General features: G+C 38.0%; 1 protein-coding gene across 1 annotated transcript in view; it reads right to left on the reverse strand.

Annotated features, from left to right (window-relative positions):
• Window positions 1–960: 960 nt before the first annotated feature.
• Window positions 961–20,469, reverse strand: part of PolZ2 (DNA polymerase zeta subunit 2) — an 85,922-nt gene continuing 66,413 nt past the window's right edge. Inside the window, exons 6-7 of the mRNA XM_090368785.1 lie at window positions 6,450–6,542; window positions 961–1,059 (exon numbers count right to left, since the gene is read on the reverse strand). Coding sequence (XP_090224911.1) covers window positions 1,024–1,059; window positions 6,450–6,542 — 129 coding nt within the window. The 3' untranslated portion in view covers window positions 961–1,023. The remainder of the gene's footprint in view (window positions 1,060–6,449; window positions 6,543–20,469) is intronic.

Consider the following 20,469-nt stretch of genomic DNA (forward strand, 5'->3'; position numbering starts at 1 on the left):
GGTCATATGAACCTGTCAAGCAAGGGTTTTCAACCTGCAATTGTATAATCATGTGTAATTCTAAAAATGTTTCTAAAGTTCCCAAAACATATAACTTGAATATGTACCATACAATTCTCACAATTCTATGAATTTCTTTAAAAAAAAAAGCCCATTGGCCATGACTATAGATTTGCATCAACACAGAATGTATTTTGTGTTGATGTAATGAAATTTAAAAAATTCTCTTAAGAATATAAATTGCATATATGTGAAAATGTGTCTCAAACTTACAATGAGGAATGCCTGTACCTATTTCAGCAAATGTTAATGATTCATTATATAAATAATGAATTTGGTTATCCTAAGAATCACAGAAATTCTGTGAAATCATTTTTGCTGTACTTCAATTTTTATTAAAATCCAGGTGAAAACAAGTACATTAAAAAAACTTAAGTGAATATTACATTGTGAGGTATATACACTTGAAGTGAAAGCAATTACCTTTAACATATTAATTACTAAATTTTTAAAAAAGTTCATTAGTTATTTACTTTTAATGAAGTGTCATAAGTTAAATTTTTATAGTTTACTTAGAGTATTTAGTTTTAGCAGTAGATGTCTAGACCACCTTAACCTCTGAAATCTTAGAATAGGTAATGGTTCTCAAAGTGGATCTGAAACATCATCATGTAGTAAGCTCATATAAGTAATTGAGCATGCCGTTACAGAAAAGTTATATCCCACATTTAGGACAAAACAATTGTACATGAACAGATAATTAAGTATTTACTTGCTTTATTAATGAGATAAGCTCATCAAATATTGTATTAGGTAAGTGTGTTTGATCCATTTCCAATTATTCTGCAGAATTTCTACATAATACAAAATAAAAAAAAAAATCTGTGCATTTTGTTTTTTAGTTAAATATTTTGAATAATTTCATGTAGTGAATTATAATATAAAAAAAGTATATGTAGTGATCTATTTACATGATGACTGGAGTATGGGACACTCCCTAAATGATAGCTTCTAACAGTTATTTCACTTGCTTTCTTTTTCTATGACATACATCTGCATCTGAAAATTTAATGACACATTATATAGAATACAGGATCGTCACAAAAAAGATTCAAGTCTTAAATTTTTAATATTAAGCATACAATGCTTTGCTCTAATCAAATAAATGCATAGTTTAAAATATTTAAATATGTTTCATATACAAAATATCATTTCTTATATCTTTCTTAGTTTTCATTGCTAGGGATTTCATACTCAGATTTTGTCATAATTATCATACAAGATTGTGATAGCTTGTAACTATCCCATTCTTTTTCTTTTTCTCAATTAAACCTTTCAGCTTCCTTGTCATCCATTTTGGTATGTTTCTTTTGCAGAAATTCTAAATTAGAATGAATATATGAATGGTTGTTAAGGGATCTTTCAGGAAAAGATCCCTTAACAACCTATAATTTATTCATCCTACAGCACAGCTGTCTCTCCAATTAAGAGTCCAAAAAATACTTCCAACTGCTACAGTCCATCCCCATAATTGTAGGCCTTGCTGCCCATTATCATTTCCTGCATTGTCATATTTTTGAAATCTCCTGGACACTTGGTGGTCAAGGACATTTGAGACCACTGTTCCTTTTCTGACATGCCAGAATATATAACAGTCATCTAGTTGGTTCAAAAATCTGATCCCAACTTGGTTTAATGCCAATAATGCCAAGTTCACAATATCCAGTCAACAAGAGAGAAATTCAAGCAACCCAAAATCAAATAAAATCAAACCAAAAGCTAATCAAATTTGCTTATTCATTCAAGTTACCTAAATATTTCAGGCTACAATATAGAACTTTAACCTAAAGCTGGATCTGGCAAGCATTTTCCTCACTTTGAACTTTCATGTAGAAGGCATAAAGAAACACTTACCAGCAGAGATTTTATGAAGGCATATTGCAAGTGATATCAGTAAGGTTTAATATAAATTAGTAAATATACCATGTTTTGCACAGTGATTAAATCTTTAAATATAAGAAGCTGCTTACATTAGTTTTTTTTTTAAAGTATTTCTTGTATGCAATACACACAATAAAATTATTTACACTCATGAATTTACTGCTCTAGAAACAAGTCCATCCAAAACAAAGAAAGGACAGCCATCCAATGTTAAAGACAGAATATGAAAACATAACTAATTTTGAATGAGATGGCAAAAAACTAGACAAACCAATCATGTAAACTTTGCCACTCTGAGAATGCCGAAAAGACTTGTCAGGCTTGGGGTTAAGCTATTTTATCTTTCTTTTGGAATCTTGTTTGAAACTGGTTATAAATTTCCATAATCTCATTTTAATGGCAGATGGATGCCATTTTTTTGGTTTTTTTTGAATAGCAGTGAGGGTCATAAGTTGTTACCTAATTCAAAGTACACTGGACGCCATAGTGCAACCTCAGTATAATGCAAGTGTCAAGCAACAACTTTAATACTCACATTATAATCAAAGTGCGCTATAGCCAAAAAAAAATTTTTACCATTTTTTCCTAAGTTTTTTAACATAAATACACTTTACTTAGTAAATAAATACCTTATTTACTAATGTTTTATGAGTATACAAACTAAAATACTAAGTATTGAAGATTGCATATATCATTCCATTTACATTCTTCTATACACAATGCTTATGGACTTACATTTTATGCATCTGTTCTGAAATAGTCATGTAATTCAGTTTGCCGGAATTGATGATAGTGTGTTTTTCAGTACATAATTCTTAATAGTGGTCAGATGCAATAAGTATTAACATTAGCATTAGTAGAGGCATATGATGCAAGAAAGCAAGTTTATGCAGCATCAGCAAAAAAAAAAAAAACGCTCCCATTTCACCCTTCCGTTCGTTCGAAATACCTGTCCAGCTGAGCCTTAAATTTATTTAGGCTATCAACTTCCACAACAAGGGATGGAAGTCTGTTCCACCAACCAACTACCTGCTAGCTAAAGGCATATTTTTGCACATCAATCCTACATCTGTCTTTCCTCAATCTGAATTTATGCCCTCTCAGGTGATTATTCTGAGCAAGAGGAAGAATCCCATCGACATTGAACATGCTCAAACCATTCAAGGCTTTATACACCTCTATCAGATCACCTCGCCGGAACCTAGACTCCAGACACTGTAATTTGCAAAACTTAAGCCTTTCTTCGTAATAGCAACCCTTTGTTCCATTCACTAATCTTGTTGCCCTTCTCTGTACTCGTTCCAGCAGCTCTACATCCTTCTTAAAATAAGGCCTCCAGACCTGTATACAGTACTCAAGGTGTGGCCTGACCATTGCCATATACAAGGGAATAATCACCTCGTTATGCCTGCTAGAAAAATTCCTGTATATCATTGACAATACCCCATGAGCTACTCTTGCAACCAGTCTGCACTGCTCATAGAACTTCATATCTGCCTGCACAATAACCCCCAGGTCCTTTTCATTCTCTACCACTGTCAGTACCACAGAGTTGATACATTGCTCTGGGGTTGCTGTTTCCCATATGTAGTACTTTACATTTGTCAATTTAAAATTCATTTGCCACCTCTCAGCCCATCTGCTCAACCTTTCCAGATCCTGTTGTAGCAGGATAGCGTCAGTAGTGTCCTTAACAACCCTGCCAATCTTTGTATCATCTGCAAACTTAGACATTAAGCTTGATATACCATCATCAATATCATTTATAAATACAGAAAAAAATAATGGACCCAACACTGAATCCTGAGGGACTCCACTAATAACATTAGTCCACGATGAGCAGTGTTCATTGATTACCACTCTCTGTCTTCTCCCATTCAACCATCCCTTTATCCATAGCAGCAATTTGCCTCTAATGCCACACTGCTCCAATTTGTGCAGTAGTCTTCCATGTGCAACAGAATCAAAAGCCTTTCTAAGATCCAAATATATAATATCAAAGTTATTCCCTGCAACCAGTTCTTTTGTGACTGCATCATAGTATCCAATCAAATTGGTCATGCAAGACTTCCCCTTAACAAAACCATGCTGTGTCCAAGCTATAACTGAAGTCTTGTCTCGATGATCCTGCAGTGTTTCTTTAACCAGGGCCTCCATTAATTTTCCTGGAATAGAATTTAAACTCACAGGTCTATAATTATTTGTGTCAGCCTTTGATCCTCCTTTGTGAATTGGGGTCACATTTGCACATCTCCAGTCCATGGGTACCTCCCCTGAGTCCAAGGAAGCTCTCATAATTATGGTTAAGGATTTGCTTACTTCCTTTACTGCCTCCTTTAATATAACTGGATAGATCCCATCCACCCCAGGTGCCTTTCTTGTGTTTATCTTCAACAATTTCTCCTCCACTTTACTCTCAGTTATTACAAGATTATCTAGCTTAGTGCCAGAGTTGAATACACTTCTGGCATTCCCTTGCTGAATAACTCCTCATGTGTGAATGTCAATGCAAAATATTCATTTAATTTGTTAGCAACCTGAGCAGGATCATCAACAGTTGAACCATCAATATCAAGTGCACCAAACTGATTCATCCCCTTCCTTCTAGAGTTTACATAAGTAAAGAACTCGTTGCTGTTTTTCTTTGCATCCTTTGCCAAAGATTTCTCATAATCTGCCTTCGCCTGCCTAACTTCCTTTGTAACTTGGTTACAGATCAGCTTATATCTATCATAGGCTTGTGTCACTTGTTAATTTATATGTATCCCATGCATTTTTCTTCTCTGCCATATGTCTCATTAGTTCATCTGACATCCATTTAGACCTAAACCTTGAACAACATTTCTTAGTTGGTATGTAAAGCCTAGGAGCTTCCAAGATAGGTTCTTTCAATGCTTCCCATTTTGAATTTGCTGTTGGTACCATCATCAGTTGGTCTCACTGTATAGAATTTAAATACTGTCTCAGTCCATCGTAGTCGCCTTTACGAAAGCAAAAACCTTTCCCTTTACCCCTAATGACACATGGTTGTTACCTCTTTGAGTAAATCCCACTTCAGCACACTGTGATCACTGCCACCTAGTGGTTCCTTTATCTGCAGATTCTTAATGCATGAAGGATCACTACTGATAATCAGATCAAGAGTATTACTCCCTCTAGTTGTCTCCCGAACATGCTGATGTAGAAAACAATCATCCAATTAATCCACAAAAGCCTTGCTAGTGTGTGAGTGACCAGCCCCAAATTCCAGTCAATATCTGAGAAATTAAAATCCCCCATTATAAGACTCTCTGATTTACTGGCCCACTCTATTTCCCTGTACAGTTTCTTATTATACTCATCAGAGTCATTAGGCCTATAGCACACTCCTACTCTCAATTTTGATCTCCCAGTGCTTATGTCACACCAAACTGACTCGACACTGTACTGTCCAGCGATGTCGACTGGCTTCACTTCCTTGGATTTTATGTGTTTCTTAACTAATAGCATAACCCCTCCTCCCTTCCTGTCTGTCTATCCTTTCTGTAGATGTTGTAGTCCCCAAATTCCAGTTCCGCATTCCTAATATCTGTGTGACACCACGTCTCTGATATCCCAACAATATCTGCCTTTGATGTTTTGAGCAATACCTCAAATTCATCAAATTTATTTACTAAACTCTTATCATTGGTGTACACGCAAGTATACATGCACCTGTTTATATTCTTAGCTACCCTAACACAACCCATGTGTTTACTTGTACCGCAATGACTCCCAGCAGTCTCTGAAATATCCTGCATCTTGTTTTTCAGGCTTCTGCTCATTCCAATAGAAGCAGTGCAAGAATCACTTTCACCTCTGCCAGTGGCTACTGTTAATCTATTAGTCTTTGTCTCCCCCCCAAGCTAGCAATTTTCCGACCCACCTAACACTGCCTCGATAGCATCAGCAAATATTCTTGCACCCTTTCTATTTAAGTGTATTCCATCACTGTAGAAGCAATCTCTCCTGTTAACAAGTACATTCCTGGCCGAAAAAAATTGTACCCCTTGGGCCTTGCACAATCTTTCTAGGGACAAATTGATCGACAAGGCTTTCATCATATACTTCCTACTATCGTGTCTGGGCAAAATTGCAGACACTTTCAAATTCAACCCTAATTCACAGCTTTTTTTTCAACAGTGACCTGCACTTGTTAAGTTATTCTGCCAGTCTCCTACTCTTGATATCATTAGTGCAAACGTGTACAACTATATCACCTTTTGTGCCCTTAAAAGATGATATCTGCTCTACAACGTCATCAACCTTTGCCCCTGGCAGACACACCCTGGTTCTGTTCCACCTATTCTTTTTACAAAGCATGTTCCCCATTTCCCTGACAATAGAGTCACTTTTAAAATTTATTTTATTTATTTAAAAATGTATTTCTCTACAAAACTGCATTACAAAATGTTAATAAATGGTAGCTATTAAGATGAGTATAATTTAAAGGCATAATAACAAATATTTTTCTTTAATTATACTGTTACCTTAAACAATGGCGTATCCATAGTTTTCAAAGGTGATATTGAAGAAGTATCGCTCTGAATATGATAATTCTCTGCTTCTACCCAAGGAAAATTCTGTCAATTTAAATAATATAAAATAAATATGAACACACACATCTCTATAATAAAGCAGCTAAATCACTTTAAAAATAAATTTTGTTAGAAAATTTTGCTATTGAGGAACTAGCTATTACAAGCACAACAATTAAGCTAGCCAACAAAAAATATATGTTGTCATACCTCAGAAATGAAAATATGTGATTCTGGAGGAAATAAATGCCTGATTCTGAAAATCAGCATAAAAAGTCTCTATTACATGTATATCAAATGAACCATTGTTTAATATTATAATAAAGGGATATATATGTATAATTCAAGTTTGTAATACAAGTGTAAAAAAATATTATACATTCTCTTTAACTCATTTAACTTTGGAAAAAATATCATATATCATAGCAAAATAGTTATATTTCAATAATATATAATCAGCGTACCTGTATATGTCCTTAAAAATGTTTGCTACTAAGGGATTTCCTTTGTATTCCTGCTTACTCTTCCTCACAATGAACAAGCAATAATCTCCATTATTACAGGATCCCAGCAACCTTGGTGCTGCTTTTCCATCATGGAAATATCTTGATGAAACCGCTCCCCTTGTTCATCACTCACATCTCCCAGATTTTCAGTGAAAAATTCGAAATGGGAATGACGACATTCGATAGCCCATGTTTTTGTAGCACTCAAGTAAGTTAGACACCAACATTTCATAGTTTTCTTATTTCCTATTACCCAAAAAATCATGTACAGTCAGTCCTCATATAACGTGTTTACACTACATGAATTCGATCATACACGATTTATAAATAGGGGAATGATATCATATATAACATGAACCGAATTCGCTTATGCACGATTCATCTGTGTTTACAAGAAATGGCAGGGGTCGTGGAATCACATCAAATAAATGAAACGACAGGAATGAAGAGAAGATTCTGAAAATGTATTTATTCTTTGTACAATGTAGTTATTCTTGAAAATGTAGTTATTCTTTGTATCCAATTCTTTTGTGACCACATCATAGTATCCAATCAAATTTGCGAGACAAGACTTCCCCTAAACAAACCAATACTGTGTATGAACTATAACTGCAGTCTTGTCTAGGTGATCCTGTATCACCTCTTTAATTAGTGACTCCATTATTTTTTCTGAAACAGAAGTTAGACTTACTATACAATGAAATAATATACAATGAAATATGATGCAAATAAAATAAAACACTGATTAAATTATAGTTAAAATATAGTTAAAAACAATAAAATTAATTAAAATAAACTAGGTTAAAAGCGATAAAACAATACAATCTGGAGCTTTCGGAGAACTGCCGTCTCCTTCTTCAACAGCATACTACCAGTGCTAAAACACATCCTTAAGTAGCCGGTCCATGGCACTCATGCACGTGATCATCAGACACATGATCTACATTCTCCATGCGCGTATCGGAAATGGAAGTGGCTCGGGAGCGTGTCAAACAGAAACGGTCATCCCTTCTGAGGACAACTGCCTCAAACAGGGGGTGTAAACGGATCCCCCTGTCCCTATTAATAGTATTGTGACTGGATGAACCGATTCGCAAGCTCTCGAGCCACTTGCGTTCCCAAAATCCATGGGCGCGGTCGGTAATGACCGCGTCTTCAGGGGAGATCCGATGCTGCTTTTCCCAGAAATGCTCTGCCACAGCAGACCTCGCATAGTTAGCAGTCTTGATAGCGAGACTATCAAGACTGCCTACTATGCGAGGTCTGCTGTGGCAGAGCATTTCTGGGAAAAGCAGCATCGGATCTCCCCTGAAGACGCGGTCATTACCGACCGCGCCCATGGATTTTGGGAACGCAAGTGGCTCGAGAGCTTGCGAATCGGTTCATCCAGTCACAATACTATTAATAGGGACAGGGGGATCCGTTTACACCCCCTGTTTGAGGCAGTTGTCCTCAGAAGGGATGACCGTTTCTGTTTGACACGCTCCCGAGCCACTTCCATTTCCGATACGCGCATGGAGAATGTAGATCATGTGTCTGATGATCACGTGCATGAGTGCCATGGACCGGCTACTTAAGGATGTGTTTTAGCACTGGTAGTATGCTGTTGAAGAAGGAGACGGCAGTTCTCCGAAAGCTCCAGATTGTATTGTTTTATCGCTTTTAACCTAGTTTATTTTAATTAATTTTATTGTTTTTAACTATATTTTAACTATAATTTAATCAGTGTTTTATTTTATTTGCATCATATTTCATTGTATATTATTTCATTGTATAGTAAATTTTTAGTTTAATTCCTGGCTGGTGTCTATCATTAATTATTATAGTATGGAAATTCCCAGCCCCATAGGCCTGTTTCAAGAGAAGTTAGACTAACAAGTCTGTAATTACCCGTGTCACCCTTTGATCCCCTTGTGAATTGGGGACACATTTGCAAATCTCCAGTCCATCGGGACCTCCCCTGAGTCCAAGGAAGCTTTCATAATTATGGCTAAGGGTTTACTTAGTTGCTTTGCCACCTCCTTTAAAATTGGATAGATCCCATCTGCCCCAGGTGCCTTCCTTATGTTTAACTTCAATAATTTCTTCTCCACTTTGCTCCAGCAGTTTCTCCTCAGTTATTCAAGGAAGCACTCCGCTCCTTGAATAACTCTTCATGCGTGAATGTAGATGCAAAATACTCATTCAGTTTATCAGCTACCTGAGCATGATCATAAATAGTCAAACCATCTATGTTAAGTGGACCGATTTGATTCATCCCTTTCCTTCTAGAATTTACATAAGTAAAGAACTCTTTGATGTTTTTCTTTGCATTCTTTGCCAAAGATTTCTTGTAATCTGCCTTTGCCTGCCTAACATCCTTTGTGACTTCATTACAGACTAGCTTATATCTGCCAGAGGCTTCTGTGTTGCCTGATAACTTATATGCATCCCATGCATTTCTGTTCTCTGCTACAAGCCTCATTAATTCTTTTGACATCCATTTAGGCCTAAACCTTGAACAGTATTTCTTAGTTGGAATGAAAAGCCTAGTACTGAAGGCTTCCCATTTAGAATTCACCATTAGTAACATCATCAGTTGATCCCACTGAATAGAATTTAAAAACTCTCTCAGACCTGTGAGAGTTTTTCCTAAAACTTTAAAAAAGTTTTAGGAAACATACTATATCCAGTTGATATAGATGAACAGTGCACTGTTGAGTCAGTTTGGTGTGACATAAGCACTGCGAAAGCAAAAATAAGAGTAGGAGTGTGTTATAGGCCTAATGACTCAAATGAGTACAATGAACAATTGTACAGAGAAATAGAGTGGGCTAGTAAATTAGAATGTCTTATAATGGGGGATTTTAACTTCCCAGATATTGACTGGAACTTGTGGGTTGGTCACTCACACACTAGTAAGACTTTTGTGGATTTATTGGATGATTGTTTTCTGCGGCAGCATGTTCGAGAGGCAACCAAAAAGGGTAATTCTCTTGATCTGGTAATCAGCAGTGATCATTCGTGTATTAAGCATTTGCAGATAAAGGAACCACTAGGTGGCAGTGATCACAGTGTACTGATGTGGGATTTACTTAAAGATATAATTACCATCAGAGGTAAAGGAAAGGGTTTTTGCTTCCGTAAAGGTGAGTACAGTGGTCTCAGACAGTTTTTAAATTCTGTACAGTGGGATCAACTGACGATGTTACCAACAGTAAATTCTAAGTGGGAAGCATTCAAGGAATTAATCGTGGATGCTACTAAAAGTTTCATACCTATTAAGAAGTATTGTTCAAGGTTTAGGCCTAAATAGTTATCAAATGAACTAATGAGACTCCTGACAGAGAAGAAAAATGCATGGGATGCATATAAATTATCAAGCGACTCAGAAGCCTATGCAGATATAAGCTAGTCTGTAATCAGGTCACAAAGGAAGTTAGGCAGGCGAAGGCAGATTACGAGAAATCTTTGGCAAAAGATGCTAAGAAAACCAGCAAGGATTTCTTTACTTATATAAACTCTAAAAGGAAGGGGATGAATCTGATTGGTCCACTGGATATTGATGGCTTGGTTGTTGATGATCCTGCTCAGATAGCAAACAAACTGAATGAGTATTTTGCATTTGCATTCACACATGAGGAGTTATTAAGGTTTGAAAATGGCAGAAGGTTATCAAATTGTAGCAGAGTGCTTAATGATTTTGTAATAAATGAGAGCAAAGTGGAGGAGAAATTATTGAAGTTCAACATAAGAAAGGCACCTGGGGTGGATGGGATCTATCCAGTTATATTAAAGGAGGCGGCAAAGCAACTAAGCAAACCCTTAGCCATAATTATGAGAGCATCCTTGGACTCAGGGGAGGTTCCCACGGACTGGAGATGTGCATATGTATCCCCAGTTCACAAAGGGGGATCGCAGGGTGACACGCGTAATTACAGACCAGTTAGTTTAACTTCTGTTCAGGGTAAAATAATGGAGTCACTGGCTAAAGATGCATTGCAGGATCATCTAGACAAGACTGCAGCAATAATTCACACACAGCATGGGTTTGTTAAGGGAAAGTCTTGTCTGACAAATTTGATAGGATATTATGATGTGGTTACAAAGGAACTGGATGCAAAAAATAATTTTGATATCACATATTTGGATTTCAGGAAAGCTTTTGACACTGTTGTGCATGGAAGACTATTGTACAGATTGGAGCAGAATGGTATTAAGGGTAAGTTGCTACAATGAATAAAAGGATGGTTGAGTGGGAGAAGACAGAGGGTGGTAATCAATGGGTGCTGCTCTTCGTGGACTAATGGTATTAGTGGAGTCCCACAGGGTTCGGTGTTGAGTCCTCTGTTGTTTTTGTGTATTTATCAATGATATTGATGAAGGTATATCAGGCTTAGTGTCGAAGTTTGCAGATGATACAAAGGTTGGCAGGGTTGTTAATGACAGTAATGGCAGTGTGCTACTGCAACAGGATCTAGATAATTTGGGCAGATGGGGTAAGAAGTGGCAACTGAAGTTTAACCTTGACAAATGCAAAGTACTGCATATGGGTAGAAGTAACCCCAGAGAAACGTACCAACTGTGTGGTACTACACCTAAGGTGGTAGAAAATGAAAAAGACCTGGGAGTAATTGTGCAGTCAGATATGAAGTTTTCTGAGCAATGCAGACAGGCTGCCAGGGCAGGTCATGGGGTTTTGTCAATGATATATAGAAACTTTGCTAGCAGGGAGAAGGTGGTGATTGTCCCTCTGTATAAGGCAATGGTCAGGCCGTGCCTTGAGTACTGTGTACAGGTCTGGAGGCCTCATTTTAGGAAGGATGTAGATTTGCTTGAGCATGTACAGAGAAGGGCAACAAGATTGGTGAGGGAAATGAAGGGATCCTCTTACCAAGAGAGGCTTAAGTTCTGCAAATTGCAGTGGCTGGAGACTAGGCACCTGCGCGGTGATCTGATTGAGGTGTATAAGGCCTTGAATGGGTTGAGGGTGGTGAATTCTGATGGGATCCTTCCACTTGTTCAGATTACGAACCTAAGGGGGCATAAATTCAAATTAAAAAAAGACAGATGTAGAATAGATGTGCGGAAATTTGCCTTTAGCCAGTGGGTGGTTAATTGCTGGAACAAATTTCCATCTGTCATTGTAGACGTTGATAGGTTAAATAAATTTAAGGAGAAACTGGACAGGCATTTGGAGGGAATGGTGTGATTTTTTTTTTTTTTTTTGGCTGATGCTGCATAAGCTCATACACTTGCTTTCTTGCATCACATGCCACTACCACTACTACTTCTCAAGTATGCAAATCCGCTACCTTCTTTATCTAGTCCCTTCACAAAATTTTTCATCAATCCAAGTTTGATGTGCAGGGGTGGAAGAAGAACCTTGTTAGATTGCACCATTCATACCAGGACAATGTAATGTATTTTACATTACATTGTCCTGGTATGAACCTGTCCTCCCAATGTTGCACAAGATAATGTTCTTCTATAGTACGGCTATACTACAAACAAAAAAATAACAAATTAAAAATAATAAAAATAAAAAATAACAAAATAAAAATAACCCTAATTTCCATTAGGGTTTTGTGAAACCCTAATGGAAACCAACAACATTAAGATCACTTCATATGTTCCAATCATAACTGTGATATTTTATGGCATGTAGAAAACCTTAGACATGCTTTCATGACTTTCTTTAAGTCCAACTGAATGAAACGCAGGAACTGATGGAAATATGTTGACATTATGAGATAAAACTTCTTTTAAACTTAATTTTGAAGCATTTATGAATAAATGCCATTCATCTCACTTATGCACGACACCTAGTTCTTTCAGGAGTCCAATAACGTCTTTGCAAAAACACATACCATACTCTGTAGCAAAATATGTCAAAAACGTTTCCTACTGCAAGGGTTGCAGGATGCACCCTCCTACTCTCGAGGGGCTCTTTACGTTTATCTGTTATATATCAGTATGTCATACATTACTGACTAGACTATGCGAAACTGGCATATTTTGGGAAAACGAAACTCCCTTTATATTTAATAGTGACGTGATGTGAAACTATCATGGTGATTTTGGAAATCGACGCATAAAAATTGGTTAAAAACAGCATTTAAGTTCTTGGAGTTAAAAATCATTTTGACTAGTGTTATATGACTTTAAGAGATAACCTGTATATCATTCATTAAGTTTGGAATAGGCAGAAAAGTTAGTTAAAATTCTGTACTTTGTAATTATGAATAATATAGTTTTTAATTTCAAACGTATCAACACACACAAACTATATTTTTAAATAAAGTTTAAAAATTGAAACTGCTATTTGCATTTTAATTACAGAGCATGCTATCTTCAAGCAAACAAATGAAAACTCAATATATCAGCAGAAGTAAACCACTTGGGCAATCAGAAACATTAGGTTGGCTTATAGAGTGCGCCAACAAATACAGCATTGTTGTAATTTGATTTTCTATATTTTATTCTTAATTCCAATCCATGAAATGTAAACAAGATACTTGAATAATTAATAAATAAGTAATATTATTATTATTATATTATTATTATAATAATACTAGCATCACTCTAATAGATATGCTACTATGATTTAATTACAGTATCACTTTTTAATAATCATTTTACATAATATGGGTGTGCCTTTTTTTTTTTTTTTTTTTTTTATGTAAACCCCAACCACGAGAGGTAATAGAACCTATAGTACTTAGTACCGTGCTTGGATTGGAGGTTGGGAACACGAAAGAAGATATTTGTTGACATTGGACTTGAACTTCTGTAGATTGTAATTTTCAGGAAATACGTATGAAGGAAGGTTGTTCCAGAAAACGGCAGTTGAATGAATAAACGAGGAAGATGAAAAGTTGGTTCTGTGGGTTTGAAGTTGGACAGTAAATGGGTGTTGGCTGGTGGCGGCACGTGTGCAGACTGTTTTGAAAGAGAGAGTGGGAATTATAGAAGCCAATTCAGAAGAACAGTGCCCATGGAAGTATCTGTAGAAGAGGCATGCAGCAGAAACAGTATGTCTATGAGACAGTGAGTGGAGAGACTCTGTTAGAGATGAATCATTAATTAACCTAACTGCCCTCTTCTGAATGGAATCAAGAAGCCTGAGAGAGGTTTTGGGGGCACCACCCCAGATGTGGGAACAATATTCCATGGCTGGGCAGATTTGCGATTTATAGAGAGTGAGCAGCTGTTTGGAAGAAAAGTAACGCTGAGAGTGAAAGAGAAAACCAAGTTTTTTAGATGCAGAGGAAGCAATATTTGTAATGTGCTTGTGCCAAGAGAGATTAGAAGTCAGGGTAATCCCCAAAAGAGATATATCATTTTGCCTAGAAATCGGAGTGTCACTAAAGATAAGCATAGGAGCAGAAGAATCCTGCAGCAGAAGGATTTCCAGTCAATGGAAGGAGGTCATTAATATACAAGAGGAAAAGAGCGGGGTAAAGAACTGAATCTTGGGTGGGACACCGGGATTAGTGGAGAAGTTAGAAGACAGAGAGCCATCTACCATCACCGTCAGTGGGAGATCAGAGAGAAAATTGGATAACCAATTACTAAAAACAGTTGCAAACCATAACATGGAAGCTTGTTTAGAAGACCTTTATGCCAAACACAATCGAAAAACCTTTGAGATGTCAAGAGCAACTACTTGTGTTTCACCGAGCCTTTCCATTGAATTAGTCCATAAATGGGTAACATAAGCCAGAATATCACCAGTGGATCGAAACTGATGGAATCCATACTGGTGATCATTGATCAGACTGAAGGTTTCTAGGTAGTTTAAGAGTTGGCGGTTAATTGCTTTCTCCATTACTTTAGAACTAGTAGAAGTAATTGAAATGGGATGATAATTGGATGGGAGGGATTTGTCACCCTTTTTAGGAACTGGCTGAATATGAGCAAATTTCCAAGCAGAAGGAAAAACACGTTTGGAATAACAAGTGAAAAAAGGCGGCAAAGAATAGGAGTAAGTTCAGGAGCACAGATTTTGAGAACAAGTGGAGAAATACTATCGGGATCTGGAGCTTTCTTCTTATCAAGATTCATCAAAATCCTTCTGACATCCTTTTGACAGAATACCACAGGAGGCATTGAATGGAGCGTGTTGGGAATAGTGGGAGGTGTTTTATCAAGATCTTTAATGCATTAGTTGGAAGAAAAATGGGATGATAGCAGCAGGTCAGCTTTATCCTTGGCTGAAGTGACAACAGAACCATCTGGTTTGGACAGAGGTGGGAGCAGAGATGGGCAAAAGTTGCGGCCAATAGCTTTGGCAAGAGACCAGAATGCTGCTCGGCTACCATTAGGACAAGAAGCAAGTTTTCTACTCTTAGCCTGTTCAAACTCTAGTTTGGACTGACTAATAACTGCTTTACATTTGTTGCGAGCTTTGGTGTAGGCAGAAAATGAAACTGGAGAATTAGAAACAAGCCAATTAAGATCTGCAACATTCTTCTCTTAAACAGCCTTAGAACATTTATTGGAAAACCTAGGTTTATTTAAAGGACGAGATTTTAAGGTGGAGTGTGGGATAAAGGATTCCATTCCTGCAAGGATAATTTCACTGACACAATCTGAGAAAATGTTGACATCAGAAGTTTTGAAACAGTAATCCGAACAAGGAAAAGAAGAAAAGAAGTCTTGCAGGTCATCCCATTTTGCATTCCTGTAATGCCAAACAACACGAGGTTGGGAATAGCCATGAGATAAAGGTTCCATTGGAGAAGAGACAATCACCAAGTTGTGATCTGAAGTGCCTAAAAGATCTCTCACATCCACCGTGTACTTAGAAGGGTATCGCCAACTGGGCTAGCCAGGTGGGTAAAGCGCCTACCTGGCAACCCAAAGGTCGCGGGTTTGAATCCCGCCTCGGGCTTGGATCAAAGTACTGCAAAAAACCGTAGGAGGTGCACTATGGCCACAGAAGCCGATGCGCCAATAACTACCAAACAAAAAAAAAAAAAAAAAAAACTTAGAAGGGTTGTTTGTGAGAAAAAGATCAAACATATTGGCTGTATGATTAGGATTGTCTGGTATTCTTGTAGGTAAATGAACAATCTGTGCAAGGTCATTAGTAATTGCAAAAGTCTCAGCATCGCATCTCGACCAGCTGGGTCGGTATGACTAGAAAACGGAAGCAAGCTGGAGTTGTGAACATTAAAATCACCAAGGAAAATTACCTCACTGTTAGGAAAGTTGGACTGGAGAAAGTCAAGTTGCAAAGAGAGGAAGTCAAAGAGTTCCAAGTGATTAGTGGAGTTGGTAGAACGGTAGAGACAACAGATGAATTTGACACAATGAGGTAGAGATATTTTAAGCCAGAGAAGATAGAAAAGAGGAGATTCCAAATTGCCAAGTCTCTGACAGGGAATATCAGAACGGATATGCACAAGTACCACCTTTGAGGCGAAAGGAATCATACAGCGAATAATTTGGGCAACTGAGATGAGCAGTATTTGAATCAACCGATAAATGAGATTCTGTCAGAAAAAGTACATGGGGTTTGGCAGAGTGCAAGTGGAAATGGATATTGTTGAGATTAGAACTGAGATCACGTATATTTGTGAAATGGATTAGGAAGTGTGCTTGGGTAGTTTAGATCTTTTCGCAGATAAGCTTGCTCTATTAGTTTGACAATTCATGGTGTACTCAATAGTAAGAAAAAGTGAGTGGGACGTGCTGTATGAAGTAATGAAATTTTTGGATATAGCGTACACACGGTAAGAATATACCCAGATCCTTGACATAACGTGGCCTCGACAATGCCCCCCACATACACACTACTCGGACTCCCTCCAGTCACCATCTGGCAGAGTAGAGGTAGCAAGTATATACACTAGCTGGTCCGGAAGCCTCCTAGAGAGTTACCAATAGGTTCGGTCTGGTGTACTAACTAGCGGCCAGCCTGGAAACACCGTTTTAGAGCTGTACCCTCGAAATGTAAGGAATATTGGATTTCGCCACAACGTTCATCATAACCTCAAAAGTCGTCAATCATACTGCATGATGGAAGAGATAGGGAAGGGTTGGGTGGAACTTAGCTCTAGAGACTAAACATGGGTTCCACCACTTCAAGCCTCCAATAAGCAAAGTGGTGGTATTGCACCGGTTAAGAACTTAGGGTTAGCATTAACATTAGTAGAGGCATTTGATGCAAGAAAGCAAGCTTATGCAGCATCAGAAAAAAAAAAAAATAAATAAATAAATAAAAAAAAATAACCACTTCCACTTCACCCCACTGTTCATTCGAAATACCTGTCCAGCTGAGCCTTAAACTTATTGAGGCTATCAACTTCCACGACAAGGGATGGAAGTCTATTCCAGCAATCAACCACCCGCTGGCTAAAGGCAAATTTCCTCACGTCTATCCTACATCTGTCTTTCCTCAATTTGAATTTATGCCCTCTCAGGTGAGTATTCTGAGCAAGAGGAAGAATCCCATCAGCATTGAGCATGCTCAAACCATTCAAGGCTTTATACACCTCTATCAGATCACCTCGCCGGTGCCTAGTCTTCAGACACTGTAATTTGCAAAACTTAAGCCTTTCTTCGTAAGAGCACCCTTTGTTCCATTCACTAATCTTGTTGCCCTTCTCTGTACTCGTTCCAGCAGCTCTTCATCCTTCTTGAAATGAGGCCTCCAGACCTGTATACAGTACTCTAGGTGCGATCTGACCATTGCCTTATACAAGGGAATAATCACCTCCTTATCCCTGCTAGAAAAATTCCTATATATCATCGACAATACACCATGAGCTACTCTTGCAGCCCGTCTGCACTGCTCAGAGAACTTCATATCTGCCTGCACAACCACCTCCAGGTCCCTTTCATTCTCTTCCACTGTCAGTGTAGTACCACACAGTTGATACGTTGGTCTGGGGTTGCTGTTTCCCATATGTAGTTCTTTACATTTGTCAATGTTAAACTTCATTTGCCACCTCTCAGCCCATCTAATCAACCTTTCCAGATCCTGTTGCAGTAGCATAGTGTCAGTAGTTCCCTTGACAACCCTGCCAACCTTCGTATCGTCTGCAAACTTGGACATTAAGCTTGATATACCATCATCAATATCATTTATAAATACAGAAAACAATAATGGACCCAATACTGAACCCTGAGGGACTCCACTAATAACATTAGTCCACGATAAGCAGTGTCCATTGATTACCACTCTCTGTCTTCTCCCCCTCAACCACCCCTTTATCCATAGCAGCAATTTGCCTCCAATGCCACACTGCTCCAATTTGTGCAGCAGCCTTCCATGTGCAACAGTATCAAAAGCATTTCTAAGATCCAAGTATATAATATCAAAGTTATTCCCTGCATCCAGTTCTTTTGTGACTGCATCATAGTATCCAATCAAATTGGTCAGGCAAGACTTCCCCTTAACAAAACCATGCTGTGTCTGAGCTATAATTGAAATCTTGTCTAGATGATCCTGCAGTGCTTCTTTAACCAGTGCCTCCATTAATTTTCCAGGAACAGAAGTTAAACTAACAGGTCTATAATTACTTGTGTCGCCCTTTGATCCTCCTTTGTGAATTGGGGTCACATTTGCACATCTCCAGTCCATGGGTACTTCCCCTGGGTCCATGGAAGCTCCCATAATTATGGCTAAGGGTTTTCTTATTTCCTTTGCTGCCTCCTTTAATATAACTGGGTAGATCCCATCCACCCCAGGTGCCTTTCTTGTATTTATCTTCAACAATTTCTCCTCCACTTTACTCTCAATTATTACAAGATTCTCTAGCTTACTGCCAGAGTTGAATACACCTCTGGCATTCCCCTCGCTGAATAACTCCTCATGTGTGAATGTTGATGCACAATATTCATTCAGTTTGTTAGCTACCTGAGCAGGATCATCAACAGTTGACCCATCGATATCAAGTGGACCAATCTGATTCATCCCCTTCCTTCTAGAGTTTACATAAGTAAAGAACTCTTTGCTGTTTTTCTTTGCATCCCTTGACAAAGATTTCTCGTAATCTGCCTTCGCCTGCCTAACCTCCTTTGTAACTTGGTTACAGATCAACTTGTATCTATCATAGGCTTCTGTGTCACGTGTTAATTTGTATGTATCCCATGCATTTTTCTTCTCTGCCATATGTCTCATTAGTTCATCTGATATCCACTTAGGCCGGAACCTTCAACAATATTTCTTAGTTGGTATGTAAAGCCTAGTAGCTTTCAAGATAAGTTCTTTGAATGCTTCCCATTTTGAATTTGCTGTTGGTAACATCATCAGTCAGTCCCACTGTATAGAATTTAAATACTCTCTCAGTCCATCATAGTCACCTTTACGAAAGCAATAACCCTTCCCTTTATCCCTAATGGTAGTTACCTCTTTTAGAAAATCCCACTTCAGCACACTGTGATCACTGCCACCTAGTGGTTCATTTACCTGTAGATTCTTAATGCATGATGAATCACTACTGATAATCAAATCAAGAGTATTACTCCCTCTAGTTGCCTCCTGAACATGCTGAGGTAGAAAACAATCATCCAATAAATCCACAAAAGCCTTGCTAGTGTGTGAGTGACCAGCCCCCAAATTCTAGTCAATATCTGGGAAATTAAAATCCCCCATTATAAGACTCTCTGATTTACTGGCCCACTCTATTTCCCCGTAGAGTTTCTTATTATACTCATCAGAGTAATTAGGCCTATAGACACTCCTACTCTCAATTTTGATCTCCCAATGCTTATGTCACACCAAACTGACTCGACACTGCACTGTCCAGCAATGTTGACTGGCTTCACTTCCTTGGATTTTATGTATTTCTTAACTAATATCATAACCCCTCCTCCCTTTCTACCCTGTCTATCCTTTCTGTAGACATTGTACTCCCCAAATTCCAGTTCTGCATTCCTTATATCTGTGTGACACCACGTCTCTGAAATCCCCACAATATCTGCCTTTGATGTTTTGAGCAATACCTCAAATTCATCAAATTTATTTACTAAACTCCTAGCATTGGTGTACACGCAAGTATACATACACCTGTTCTTTTTCTTAGCTACCCTAACACAACCTATGTGTTTATTTGTACCCCAATGATTCCCAGCAGTCTCTGAAATATCCTGCATCTTATTTTCCAGGCTGCGGCTCATTCCAATAGAAGCAGTGCAAGAATCACTTTCATCTCTGCCAGTGGCTACTGTTAATCTATTAGTCCTTGTATCCCCCCAATCTAGCAGTTTTCCAACCCACCTAACACTGCCTCGATAGCATCAGCAAACATTTTTGCACCCTTTCTATTTAAGTGTATCCCATCCCTGTAGAAACAATCTCTCCTGTTAACAAGTACAGACCAGGCTGAAAAAAATTCTACCCCTTGAGCCTTGCACAATCCTTCCAGGGCTGAATTGATCGACAGGGCTCTCATCATATGCTCCCTCCTATCGTGTCTGGGCAGAATTGCAGACACTTTCAAATTCAACCCTAATTCACGGCTTTTTTTCAACAG

The sequence above is a fragment of the Mastigoproctus giganteus genome, chromosome 2 (assembly GCF_048544385.1).
Source record: "Mastigoproctus giganteus isolate SK-2022 chromosome 2, ASM4854438v1, whole genome shotgun sequence".
Lineage (NCBI taxonomy): Eukaryota > Metazoa > Arthropoda > Arachnida > Uropygi > Thelyphonidae > Mastigoproctus > Mastigoproctus giganteus.